Raw genomic sequence first — 13,519 nt, 5'->3', positions numbered from 1 at the left:
AGGTTATCCATCCTGCAGCATGAAATCACTTTACCCAGATGAAAGTATGGGCGGCGTCAGCATGAAGTTTTTTCCATCCCAGGGCTCTTGTTTCTTCTTCTTCGCTGAGTCAATCCATGTCTGCATCTCTTTTGTCAAGACTTGGCCTGATGCATCCATTTACTCCACATAAGCCTCCAAATAGTGATCAGATAGGAGCAGCGTGTGGTCCTTACCTCTGTAGGAAGTGTTTGAGCTGAGAATTCAAAAGTAGAAGACCGTATATTGCTAACCTTGTTCTGCAGGGAATACTTTTTCATACCGCATGTATTCAACCTGGAAAATTCAGAGTTCCAGGAGGTCACTGGGGCAGGTAATCTAGACCAATTATTTAAGGCATGCATAATTTTATAAGTATCAAAAAATTGCTTTGTGGACAAATATTTGTATGAGAATATTTTTTTCTGTCCTCACAGATACAAAACACCTAATGCTATGAGCAGGTCTGGGGAAGAACTGGAACTGCTAAATTAAAAAAAGAGGAAAGTGGACTTACTGGCTTTCTCCTGTCCTAAGTTTCCTGTGTTCTCTCTCTCATAATACAAGAAGACACTGCAGACACCACATTTCTGGGGATTACCTTTCTTGGGGTTGAAGCCTTTGGCCTCATTCTTTTCCTCACAGTTAGAGTGTTCATAAGCCCCTGGAAAGACACTGTCTGTCATGTCTTGTTGCTTAAATATTGTGATCGAGCCTGTGAATAATCTCAGACTGCTTTGACATGTTCATAATAGCTTTTGTTCTACTTCTGTACCCATCCAGTTCCATTCCTTAAAGTCCCCTGGCACGGTGTCTTCCAGCCTGGACATGGGATGTTGTGGTTTGACTAGAGATGCTATGGGAAAATCAGACCGATACCTTTAATTTTTGTGGATGGTAACTATGGTTTGGAAAGTGAAAATGGCTCCTCTGTGGCAAAGGGTATTGTTAGACCTTTTTCTCCCTGGCTTGGGTTTTGGTTTTTTTTTCGCCCTGTGGTGAAAGTTGTTGAGAAGTGGTCAGCTGAACCTGCGGTACCCTGCAGAGTGACGTGTTCGTGTCGGGCTGTTTCAGCTGTGCTGTGTGCAGCGAAGGCTGCGTTAACACCAGATGCCAATCATACACCACCAGTGGATTTGCAAGATTATAGGACAGGGAAAAAAAAAAGATGAAGGTTAAGCACAGGGCACAATAGAGATTACTTATGGTAATGAATTGTATAATTTTTCTAGACAGATCTGGATTAATGTTTATCCCAGGCAAGAGATTACTGTATGTCTGATTCTAGTTGTAAACAGACATTATTAAACAGAAGGTTTATGTTCATGAAATGCGACTATGGGTGTTAAAGCACTTATGATTTATTATGTGCAAAGAGAAAAATTAACCTGTTCATCTGCTATAGTATGAGATGAGCTGTGGATTTTTGCATAATTTGGAAGGCATCTGCTCCTTTGGAATACAAATAACCAGTGAAATGAGAAGGATTCTCCTCTTATTTACACTCATCCTATTCCCTACACTGCAGAGGAGCCGAAGTGGTGTAACCAGCAAAAGAATAGTCTTGTGTGCTTTTATAAAGCAACGATATTTCTATGAGAGATAACATTGACAAAGTCTGTTTGCCTGTGAATCTTTAGGCTATTTTTTTACGATTAAAAAAATATTATGTTAACGTTCATAGAGCTTAACAAATTACCTTATTTGGGTTTCCCAAATAATTCCCTTTCACTAATTGAAAACATAATGTTTAGAGATGTTGAATTTTAAAAATACATTTTTTAATCTACTTTTCACATAATTTGTGTTGCGGACAATTTTACTCCTGCTTTGTTGCATCACTGCTGCTTAGCATAACTGAAACACAGGTACGACATCCACATTTTTTAATACCGCCTTACCTCAGTAGCTAAATAATCACACCTGAGCCAATGACTTCTGTGCTTTGGGTGAGCTGAAAAAATCTCTCTTGACGAAACTGTAAACTAACTTCAAAACTTTCCTTCTTTGATCGAGTAGACATTTCAACTTCATTACTTGCTAACAAGGCAGTATCTTTTCTCTGTGAAAGCAAAGAAAAATTACAGTTATCAAAATCTGTTCATTCTATTTACGGGCTGTATTTGTAGCCATCTGATTTTTGCATAGTGCCATTTGAAATTATCTGTTTAACAATGATGGATGATACAACTCTGTTGCTTTCCCTCCGCTTTGTAACTTATCCGTCTACTTACAGATTGCATTGGACATGTTGCTGATGCTTTATTTGTAAAATTCACTCACATATGTGAGAAATTTGTCCATTGAGTCTTACTGACTTCAGAGAGGCTTCTTAGATAAGTAAAGATATTCCTGTATATAAGCAAAACCAGCCCAATCTGTAAAAAACGTAGGAACATGGAGCGAAAAGGCCTGGGAATGTTACAGGGTGTGTTAAATGAATTTTATGATTCTATGAATTAGAATTAGAATTTAGAATTAGGATTAGGATTAGGATTAGAATTAGAATTAGAATTAGAATTAGAATCAGAATCAGAATCAGAACTAGAATTAGCATTTAAGCTGTTAAACTAGGACTGAATAAAAGGTAATCTGGTAAAATGTTCTGAATGCTTCAATTAAAAAAGTTGCAGATTTAAATTGCCATCAGAACACTTCATATTGCTTTTTTATATTTCCTAACTATATTTTATATTTGATACAAAATTATATATTATAACATGAGAAAGACTTAACTTCAACGTTCGTAATATTTTGCCTATTTATCAAATTTTACAACAGCTGTGAATTGTGAGTCCGGAATTAAAGTTTGTCAACAAATTAATTAACCAGTAAAAGTTTCTGTGGGCTTTTTTAATGGTTCAGTGTAGCATCTGAAGGCGGTGGGAATGTCTGGAGGTAGCAGGGATGCGGGTGAGAGTCCTGAAGGAAGCCGGGGTCAGCTGCACCGCGCTGCTTAAAAGTTTGTGCAGCCAAGCGTTGTATTTTGGGAGGCACTAAAATATACGCGGCGCTCTTTTCTTTGCTGTGTGTTGGCAGACATCTATAAGTCATGAAGATGACCTCCATCTTCCAAAGGGAAGGAAAGCTAGAAATGAAGACACATTTCTGTTATCAGTCTGCTGTGGGTCGTAAGTTGAACTGGTGTTATATTTTCCTCTGGAAGCCGCGTAGCCTTGACACGGTGTTTAACAGTGTTAAGCTTATTGCTGCTGAGCTAAACATGTCTGAAGCGAACGATGACCCTCACGTCTTTGCGATGGCAAAATGTCTCCCTGATGTGATCCCGCAGACTTGGAGCATTAAGTTAATTTTCCCCTGGATTTCTGAGCTGCCTCCTTTTTACCCGGCAGAGAGCTTGTGAAGAATACAGCTTCTGACCGAATGACAGAACGTGGAGGGTGAAATTAGATGCATTCAATTAGAAGATGACAAAAAAGCCTATCTAAATATTTGTCAGGATGCTACTTACGGGATGCTGTGTCCAGCCCGGGAAGTGAAAGGAGGCCGCTCTCGGGACTTAATAGTCTGAGGGGGAAAAAACTGGGTAAATCATTCAGATTCTTTATGGGCTTGGAGAGGATAATTGAGGGTATCGAGTGGGCTGTTATGCATCCAGGGCTGGTGATCCCTCTCGTGTAATCTCAGATTAGTTCTTTTCTTGTATTCACTTAACACAGAATTAACCGTTACAAAGTTTTCTGGACGACTTGGGTAAATAGTGGTGGTGTTTGACTGCTAGAGGATGGATAATGCAGTGGTTTATGGGAGGTATTGAAAAAAGAGGTACTCTACCTTCTCCACAATAAAAAAAAAACAAACCCACACCACAAAACAAACAAAAAAAACCCCAAAGCCACAAAACCCAAGGAAACCAAAAAGCCAGGGCAAAAGTGTCAGCTGTGAGATTGTCAGGTTTGGACCAGGAGGTTTACGAGTTTCCCAGAGGACAAAAGGATGTTCCTGAAAACTAACATTCAGACTTAGCAGTCAGTGAAACAGGAAGAGATTGAGACATGCAACTTGGTTTGGCCACATCTGTTTATCTGTAAATTAAATTTATAGCAACTTTTTAATGTACGAGATCAAATCCCTCGTAATTTCCTGCTCAGAAAGTTGTAATTACAAAAATAAAAATTTTAAATGCAGCATATCATGTTGACCTTTTTTTTTTCATTTCTGTTACAGCAGTTCAAGGGAGAATGTAACTATGATAGGGTTAATCCAGCTACATAAAAATCCATGCTGTGTATGATAGTAGTAAAGCTTGTGATCCCTTGATCTTTGATTAGATCCAAGCTAGTAAATATCTTGTGTTTAATCAGAATGAGTTGTTCTGCATGTAGTATAAGTCACCTTCACAGATGGGATGTAGCAGCAGAGTTGTTCGTGAATATTTGTTTTAATCCTTTCCAGAGCAAGCACGCTTTATGTTTCTTTGTTGTAAATCAGATTCAAGCAACTAAAGACCAGCACGAAAGAAAGACATTTGCTTGCAGTCAGGAATAGGACAGTGTGGGAACCTTTTTTCCCTTGTAAAGAAAAATGTAACTTATGAGATTCTTAAAAGGTATTTTATACTATTCCATAAGCATAACTAACACACCGTGGCTGCTTTTTTAGACTGGAACGCAAACATCAGTATCTAGAATTTCATCTTAAACTGTTCATACACGTTCCTAGCTTAGAAGACTATTAATATACGGAGACTAAGATTTATTATGGTAAATGTTTGGCCTCTGTTATTATTCTATATTTTAAAGATGTTTAGTTAGAATGGTAGCTCATCTGTGTGCTGGTAAACTGAAATTCTTAAAACGTTATCTGTAAAGCTAGTTGTTTTGTGTGGTATGTCGGCGTCCTATTTACCTAAATCTGTCATAATTGCCTTCCGATACATCTTCCTCTGACACGCCAAATACTGAAAATGAGAGGACCCTTCGCTGGGAGATTTTCTACCGAATGTCATTTTTCTGTGTCCGTAACTTGATGGTAATAACTGGACGACCTGTAGTTAAATGCGTCTCAATTTCTCCCACTTATTTTTCCTAATCACCACACAGAGCCTTCTGTGCTCAGAGGGGTGATTAGATTTAACCTGCCATCATATCTGAAGAACTTTCTGTACAACATATTATACATTGCAAGAATTATATATGTAGACGGCGGGTCTGAGTGTAATATAGAAATAGATGTAAAGATGAGTTGCTCTCATGCCAAAGTGAATTCCTGTTTGTTTGTTTGTTTGTTTGTTTTTAACAGGAAGACTGGAGAGCCCCCGCTAATAAATGGCTGGATTCCTTACCTTGGGAAGGCTTTGATTTTTAGAAAAGATGCTTTCAAATTCTTACTGGATCAACAAAAGAAACTTGGAGATATTTTCACTGTACATATTGCCGGTGAGAAATATTTTAGTATTTCTCTTGATTTTTTTCCGTCAGTGAAGTTAAATACTAATTCAAATGTTTAGTTTAGAATCTTCCTTAACCAAAAACATATTTGTGTAGTATAGGCCAATAAAAATCACTTAAATTCACATGAATTGTATGCATAATAAGTGTCCATAGGATATAATTATGAGCATGGGGATTTATATACAGCTATAGGTATATATGTGTATTGACAGAATTTGTAGGCATGTAATGTATGAACGTAGATTTTTGCCAGCACATTTAATTGTGTATTGTGGTTTTTTCCCTAAAGAAGGGAGAACTAACATCATCTTGACACGGCACAGAAAAATATCAGATTAAATTTAGAAAACACTTAAGAAAAAAGTGCAGAATATGTTCTCACACATTTTACAACTGGTTGACAGGAACACAAGGGAATGAATGACACATTGACTCGGTGATACAATCAGGACTGGAACACAGAAACTTCCCGTTGCCAGCCTCTTACGCTGATCATGCTTGCTGAAAATAACAATATAATAAAGTATGATATAACCTTGCTGCTTTCTGTATTTATAGCTGTATTACTACACTAGCTCAAATACAAACATTTGAGTGAGACACTTTGCTGTAGAAGAAAAACATAGAATGAAACTGGATTCTTGAATGAGACTTAAATATGTAAATTTACATATATGTATATACACACAGATGTACTTTTTACTAAAATCAATTTAAAATTCAGTATTTTCCTCTGTTCAGAAAAGGGCAAACCCTTATTAGTGTAGGTGGATGTAATGGATCTTTTGCCCCTTTACATGCTGATATCCTTGATCAAATAATCAACTTCAGAGTTAAGCCTATCTCGTTTTTAGCTGTTCCTATATTTTTAGGGAGTTTCAAATAAAAATGTAAAGTGTAAAGCATAAAGTTTGCTTTGTAATTTCATGGCAGTAGGAGTAGCTTTATATTTCCATATAAGCAATATTTGCAATAAAAATATTTTTTTTCTTCAAAAGTCAATTAATTAAATTGCAAGCCGTATGTTTAATTAATACAATTTTTCTTCCTCTTACCAAATCTGTTCTTTTTTTTCCTTTGGAAGAGCATTTTTACTGCTATTAAATGTGTGATTTTTTTATTCACTCAGGGTTTTTTCTTTGGAAATTGGTATGCTCAGATTTTTTTTCCATCTTGCAAGTGAGTTTGACACATTACAAGACCAACTTTTATTGAAATACAGTCTTTTTTAATTGTTAATTGACATTCACATTTTATATACAGTTGTGGCTTCTAACGAATACAGATTAATAATTATAATTTAGAGGCTACCTTACTACATTCATAAAACCAGATACAGTCATACTTCGGAATCCTTAATGTGTTTAATCAAATATTTATTTCTCTTTCACCTCTTTATTTTTTTAGGCGAGACTATGTTTAGAGATTTGTGTGTTTAAGCAATCCACGAGTGTAATTTAGTTTCACGAATTTCTATTTGCATGGTAAACAAAATTCCGTTTCAACTTATCTCCCTGTGTTCAGGTATTTTGAGGAAGCTTTCCTTAATAGAGACTGAGGTAAACGGAGGGAGTTCTGGGTATCATTTCAGCCTTACGCAGGGAAATCTTTGATTTTGTGAATTTGTCATATCAGAGCTACCGCTTTAAGTTCTCTCTTTTCGGTATGAAAATACTGACCGTCAGGACTTCACTAGAGAGAAGCAGTTTGTCATCCACAAGTCAAGGAAGAAGCTGAAGCTAGTTAGTACCGCCGATCATGTCCTGATCTGAAGACGTACGGGATTTCTATATGTCTTACTGATTTGACAAAGATGATGTGTATATGTTCGGCAAACATAGCGTAGCCTGCTGTATATGGACTATCATTACTTTACCCCCCTGGTGGGTGTCTAAAGGTCCTGTCAAAAAATTCTATCAATATATATTGTTCTAATTATTGGTTCGCAAACTAGTTCATTTGGAAAATGCGGAACGATGTTTGGAGTTTCTGGCATTGCCCCGTACCGGTAATGCGATTTCGCTGATTGTACTTCCCCCATGTGATGAGCAAATGATTGTCATCCCTAAAAGTCGCAAGGGACATGAATGTCATCTTAATAAAGAAATTAAAAAGCACATCTTTCTATGAGAAACAATGTAAATTCCTGACCTGTCGCAGAAAATAGTTCTCTAATTGGTTTTGTGTGGTGGTGCAGCAGAATCGTTTTCCCCAAACGTCATGCCAGCGAAGCACCACTGTACATCATTGTCAGCAGTTCAGCAGAATCTCCCTAATAAGAGGACGATTACGTAAATGCGATAGTCTTCAGGGGAAAAAAAAGAGAAGAGAAAAGAAAAGAATAAGGAGGGGAAAGAGAGAGAGAGTCTGTTATGTTGAGATGATCGTACTTCCCAAGCCAACCTCGCTGCATGTAAAGGGTCAGCAGCATAGGCAGACGGCTAGGTAAGGACTTCAAGAGCTTGAAACAGTTTTGTCATTGTTTCTCGGGATTAAACTTCGTCTCTTTTTCTTGACAAGTTATTAGGAATGATACCAAACCTTACAACACTCTGAGACTAACTCAACTTTTAATAAAATAATCTTAGGGTTTTTTACTGAAGATACTTGCCTTTTAGAATGCTGCTGCTAAGTCATTTTTTTCTTTTAAACCACGATACACCTACAGTAACATATCACATTTTTCTCTCTTAGGCAAAAGGTAATTTACATTAACTCCTTACCCAGCTGAAGTCTGCTGCAAGCATTACCGAAATAACATCCATCATTAGATGCCATCTGAAATGCTTGTCTTTCATCATTAGCATTAAAAAGCTACAGAATGCATTATTAGAGTAATTTCTTAACTATCATACAAATACTGGTTTCTGTGCTCAGATTTACCAAAGTTGACAATTTTCATATTTTCCACATCAATCTTCTATTTCTAGGAGACTGTGTAAACTAAAGGGAGATAACCAGGCTATTTGCAGCACGGGTGTAATGCAGACTGAAGGATTGGATGGGGAAGTATGAATTCTCTGTAGCCATATTTAAAAAATATTCGTAGAGCTTTTTACAGAAACAAGCATACATCTCTTATTTTGACTTGTTTCTATGGTACTAAATAAAAAGCTCAGTAACTTAAACTGTTGAGATTTGCAGTGTGACATTTCTGTATGGACATGCCTACTTAGTGTTTTGCGTGGAAGGATTTTTTTACAATCTAACAAGGAAAGGCTTGGTCCCCAGTGGTTTCTACAGAAATACCTTCAATATTTAAGGCTTCCTGATTTGTGGAGCGTGTGATATGCCTCCACTTTTGGCTGATGTGGCATTTACCTTTACCAGTACTCTGATGGAAACTCACGAGCATCAAGATTTTGGTTCGGTTTCAGATAAAGCTACTTTTGAGAGGTGGTTTTTGGCATTAGCTGCAATGAAAGGGCATGGGAGGGGAGGGAGGAAGCTGCATTTTAAAATACCAAATAATAACTGAAAACTTCAGGAAAGATTTGCATTTGTTGGTCTGTGACACCACCAGGGACAATAAGTGGGAAGAGACCTCACCAGGGACAACGGCAGGATTTAAAAAGCAAAATTAAGGACCATATTGACACTCACAAAATATAAAATCGTAGCTTGAGGTGAGAAAGTTTGTTCCAGTTTGGATGTTTGCTGCTCAGGGTAGAGGAGGTGTTGGGGCACGGTTTTGTAATTAGCAATCTGTTCCTGTATGGAAGAGACTGGGGTAACCGGTGTGCATCTGTGTGCGAGTATGACTGTAATTGCTAAAGGCTCCCATACCCACTCGCACAACAACAACTTTCTAACCGCCGTTAATTAGCCCTAGATTTTAGTCTATTTCTAATTAAGAGATCTAAAATTAGATTCTCGGGGAGGTACGAAAACAAGCTGCCTTTGTTATAGAGGGGTTCCACTTTTCTAACTATGTAGACCTTTACTAAATGCAGTAACAAAAGTATTTTGGTATATGTGTTTATATATATTGTCGACTTGCAGTGATGCGGTCTGAAGCCTGACTTGATTCTACAAAATGAATTATATTTTGGTACATACTTACTTTTTGCTACCAGGAACCTGATGAGAATAATAAAAATCAGGATCTGTAATATTCTGTTTCTCAGAGATTTTTTTTTCAAAGTATGTACTAGCGTTGAGTGAGTTTTGACTTAAAATTATTGCTAAAATAGTTCATTTGTCTGAAAACTCATTTGCTGAAAATCATTTTCTTACTTAAAAATGATAAGAACTGATGTGCGTTTGCTAAGTGTCTGATTAAAGATCACAAAGAAACTCATATTTTGCATCAGAAATAAGCAGATGGTGGACAGATGGTTTAAATTAATATTAATTAAAAATCTTAACTTAAATTGTTTACCCTGTAAACGCAAAGTTAGGAAGCCAGCATTCATCTTTAGGGTTAATAACACTCCAAATCTATTTATTAAAAATTGCTCCAATGGGCAATCTTTCCAAGCTTTGATCGCAAAGATGGTAGCCTCAATAAAGAGCATGACAGTGGGTGAAAGCTGGAAAGAGAGAGCAATTCTAGGACTCCTAACAAAGATCCTGCAGAGGTCGAGACTAAAAATTCCTGCCAGCCTCTGTGGTCTGGGCAGGAAGAAATGATCAGAAAAAAGGACTGGGAATTGAAGATCTCCTTTTCGGGCTGACTTCTCGATATTTTTATTCTTTAAAAATTAATTTACGTCTGTGGTTTGTTACGTTACAGTAAAGCAAACTCTATGAATACCTTAAAAACCTTCACACACTGTTGACAAAAAAAGGGGGTCAAATTCTGTCTTGATTTATCGCTTATGTTTCCTTAGTGGTTCACGAGAATTGCGGTGGATGTAATTGGGAGGGAAATTATGGCATATAGTAATTGCAGAGAAAGTCCAGAGCGCACCCAGATTTACCATAGAGCTCTGTGTGTATATACAAGTCAGAATACGGAATAACTATGATAATTCAAATATCACTGTATGGTAACCATGGATACTTCTTGACATTTTTAGTGGTAGTGACTACTTTATCTCAGGACATCTGTCACAGAGCCAAATTTGGTCCTCAGTTAAGCATGTAGTGTTCCCATTAAAATCAAAGGAGATTTGTCCCTTTAGTGAGACAGAATTAGACTGTAAGTGCTGGAAGCTTTGCTATTTTCCTGAGTCTGTAGCTAGGATATTTTAACGGATACCCTTTTTCCCTAATGCACCTCTCCAAGTTAAGGATCAAGAACTCTTAAATTAAGACTTAACATGGGAATCATCTATAAAGAGTTAAGATTTAATTGAGCTTTGGGAGCGTTAGCATTTTGATTCATGATAGTTCACCAAAACGTTCTTCTTCAGTAGTTGACTTAAGGTTTAGGGAGAAATTGCAGGATTTTTCTAGCATGGGCAACTTGAAAAAGCGTCAGGCTTGATGCCATCCTGTTGCTCTGTAGAAGCAGCTGAAGGTACGACTGTGTCACCTCACTGGGTACCTCAGTAAGGGTAGGAAGTTGTAGGTGCACCCTGGCACGATGCATGATAGCGCTGGGAGAGTGTGTACCCCAAAATGGGGCCCACATTAAACGTGGCAGGCTGCTCCGTTGTAAGCTATGGCTTCAAAATCAAATCCCAAGGTAGTCACTTTATGGATACCAAGCACCTTCTTAAAAAAAGTTAGAAAAACTTAAGGCAAAAAACAGATGTGAGAGAGACTTTGAAAGTTGGGGGTTTGCAGTGCGCGGTTAAAGCCATAACCAGCAGATTCTGAGTCTCTGTGTCATCTGCTCGAAGAAAAGCTGCCTGGGTGGCATGTTTTCCACCCCAGCCCCACACATTCACTTTCCTCCATACAGGGGAAATGTGTGTGTTTCTCCCTTTCCGATGGTAAAAAAAATCTACAACTTTCAAATGCTGCTACAACTCCGTATTGTATTTTCATGAATTATACCAGAGTAGTAAATGATTTATTCCAGAGTGCCACAATTGCAGGCCGTGCCCTACAGTTGGCAAAACCAGTAGCTCAGTCTATATGGAAATGGCTTCACACTGGTTTTAGAAGAGCCATAAAAGTGTACGCAGGTGAAATCTGCATCCTGACAAAGAGAATCTCAATAAAACTTGTTGCATCTTCCTTTTTTCTTTTTTTTTTTCTTTTTTTAAATTTTTTTTAGCTTTGCAGATTTCTTCACAGATCTTCGCTTTGGGGATTTTCTGCATGCTTTTCTTCCAGACATTGCCAGGCTTATTTTCTTATTTACTTCTGAAAGTGTCACCAGATTATAAAAGTGCACGTGTGTCTATTTTTTTCTTTTCTTCCATTCAGGTAGATATATTACCTTTATCATGGACCCATTTCAATATGTCTATGTCATCCGAAACAGCAAGCAACTTGAATTTCATGAATTTGCTGATAAAATGGCTTCCAAAACTTTTGACTACCCAGCCTTGTCGAAAGGAAAATTCCCCGATCTCAAGGAAAACCTGCACAGAATCTACCAGTATCTACAAGGCAAGCCTTTGGATATCATTTCTGACCACATGATGAAAAATCTCCAGGATATATTTGAATGGAAATGCTCACAAGCAACAGATTGGGAAACAGAAAAAATGTACAAATTCTGCTGCTCTGTAATGTTTGAAGCCAGTTTTGTAACACTATATGGAAGAGTTCCTGCTGCAGATGGCCACAAAGTTATTAGTGAAATCAGAGACAAATTTATCAAGTTTGATGCCAGCTTTCCCTATTTAGCTGCAAACATACCGATTGAGTTGCTAGGAGCTACCAAGAAGGTTCGGAAGGAGCTTATACATCATTTTTTACTTCAGAACATGACAAAATGGCTGGGAGGGTCAAAAGTGGTCCAAGCCAGACAAGATATATTTGAGAAATATGAGCTGCTTGGAGATTATGACAAAGCAGGTAGGAAACTTATGAATGATTGCTTGTCTAAAATAAAATAATTTACTATAGACCTTTGAAATAAAAAGGCAAAATGGCGACCTTGAAATTTTTTTATGTTCTTTCTAATTGGCTAATGATAAAATGTTTTACTCTGAAACAACCCTCTATGATAATTGATTTTTTTTTTGTGCTGAGGTGGTAAAACAAGATACTTAATGGTGATAATGAGAAAGATTATAACTGAGCTGCATTTCCTCCCCTTATTCCCCCCACCCCCCCCGACATTACATTTCAAACTATTCTCATTAAGCAGAAAATTAGACTTCAGAAGCCTATTGGTCCTCATTAGCATTCACTGATCCTTGGCTGGGTCTGTGTCCTAACATCTTTTAATTAGCACACTGCAAATCTAATCAGTGTAATAAACGCTATTAATCTTCCTTTTCACTTATTTTCTCCCAGCACATCATTTTGCCTTCCTGTGGGCCTCTGTGGGAAACACGATTCCAGCTACATTCTGGGCCATGTATTATCTTCTGCGGCACCCAGAAGCTCTTGCAGCGGTGCGTGACGAGATTGACCATTTGCTGCAGTCAACAGGTCAAGAGAGAGGGCCCACGTATAACATCCACCTCACCAGAGAACAATTGGACAACCTGGTCTACCTGGGTAATTTATTTTTATCTGTTAGGAAGAAAAGAGGGGCTCTGCCGGCAAACTCGCTTTATCACTCATTTCTGTTTACTGAGAAGGTGGAGGACACAGCTGCCTAATTGACATAATAACACCCATTTACATCAATTATAAATTATGTAGTTTATAGCTGTAGATACTCTCATTGCATGTAAACATTAAAGCCTAGGTAATTAACTATGCAAGGTATGCAAAAGGCTAAATCGAAGCTTTGCAATTATTTGAAAAAAAGTTGATGCCTATTAAGTTGTTTGATTCTGAGCATCTGCCGAAGTGTTAATGCATTTCAAATACTTCTGTATGGTACTGCCAAGAAAGACCCTTTTCTGAAATTAAAGTGGGATAATGTATTTAAACTGCAAATGTAATTTTTTCACAAGCAGTTTCTTTCTTTCTCTCTCCGTAACAAAACAAAAAGCGTTCTAAAGCGAGCTTCGTTGAGCCTCAGAACAAAATATAAGAAGGTAAAGCTTTACAGAGTGGAGATGGCGTTT

General features: G+C 37.5%; 1 protein-coding gene across 4 annotated transcripts in view; it reads left to right on the top strand.

The window, feature by feature from the left end:
- The window catches only part of CYP7B1 (cytochrome P450 family 7 subfamily B member 1), a 130,751-nt gene that overhangs the window by 102,946 nt on the left and 14,286 nt on the right, over nt 1–13,519 (top strand). For 3 of the 4 annotated variants that reach the window (XM_074577137.1, XM_074577136.1, XM_074577138.1), the window contains exons 2-4: nt 5,281–5,417; nt 11,754–12,350; nt 12,795–13,001. In XM_074577137.1, coding sequence (XP_074433238.1) covers nt 5,281–5,417; nt 11,754–12,350; nt 12,795–13,001 — 941 coding nt within the window. Of the gene's footprint in view, nt 1–5,280; nt 5,418–5,861; nt 5,956–11,753; nt 12,351–12,794; nt 13,002–13,519 lie in introns of those variants that run through there. The other variant, XM_074577139.1, reaches the window with a different exon arrangement.

The sequence above is a fragment of the Larus michahellis genome, chromosome 2, assembly GCF_964199755.1.
Source record: "Larus michahellis chromosome 2, bLarMic1.1, whole genome shotgun sequence".
Classification (NCBI taxonomy): Eukaryota; Metazoa; Chordata; class Aves; order Charadriiformes; family Laridae; genus Larus; species Larus michahellis.
Note: the sequence above shows the minus strand (reverse complement) of the source record. Positions and strands in the feature narration are given on the sequence as shown.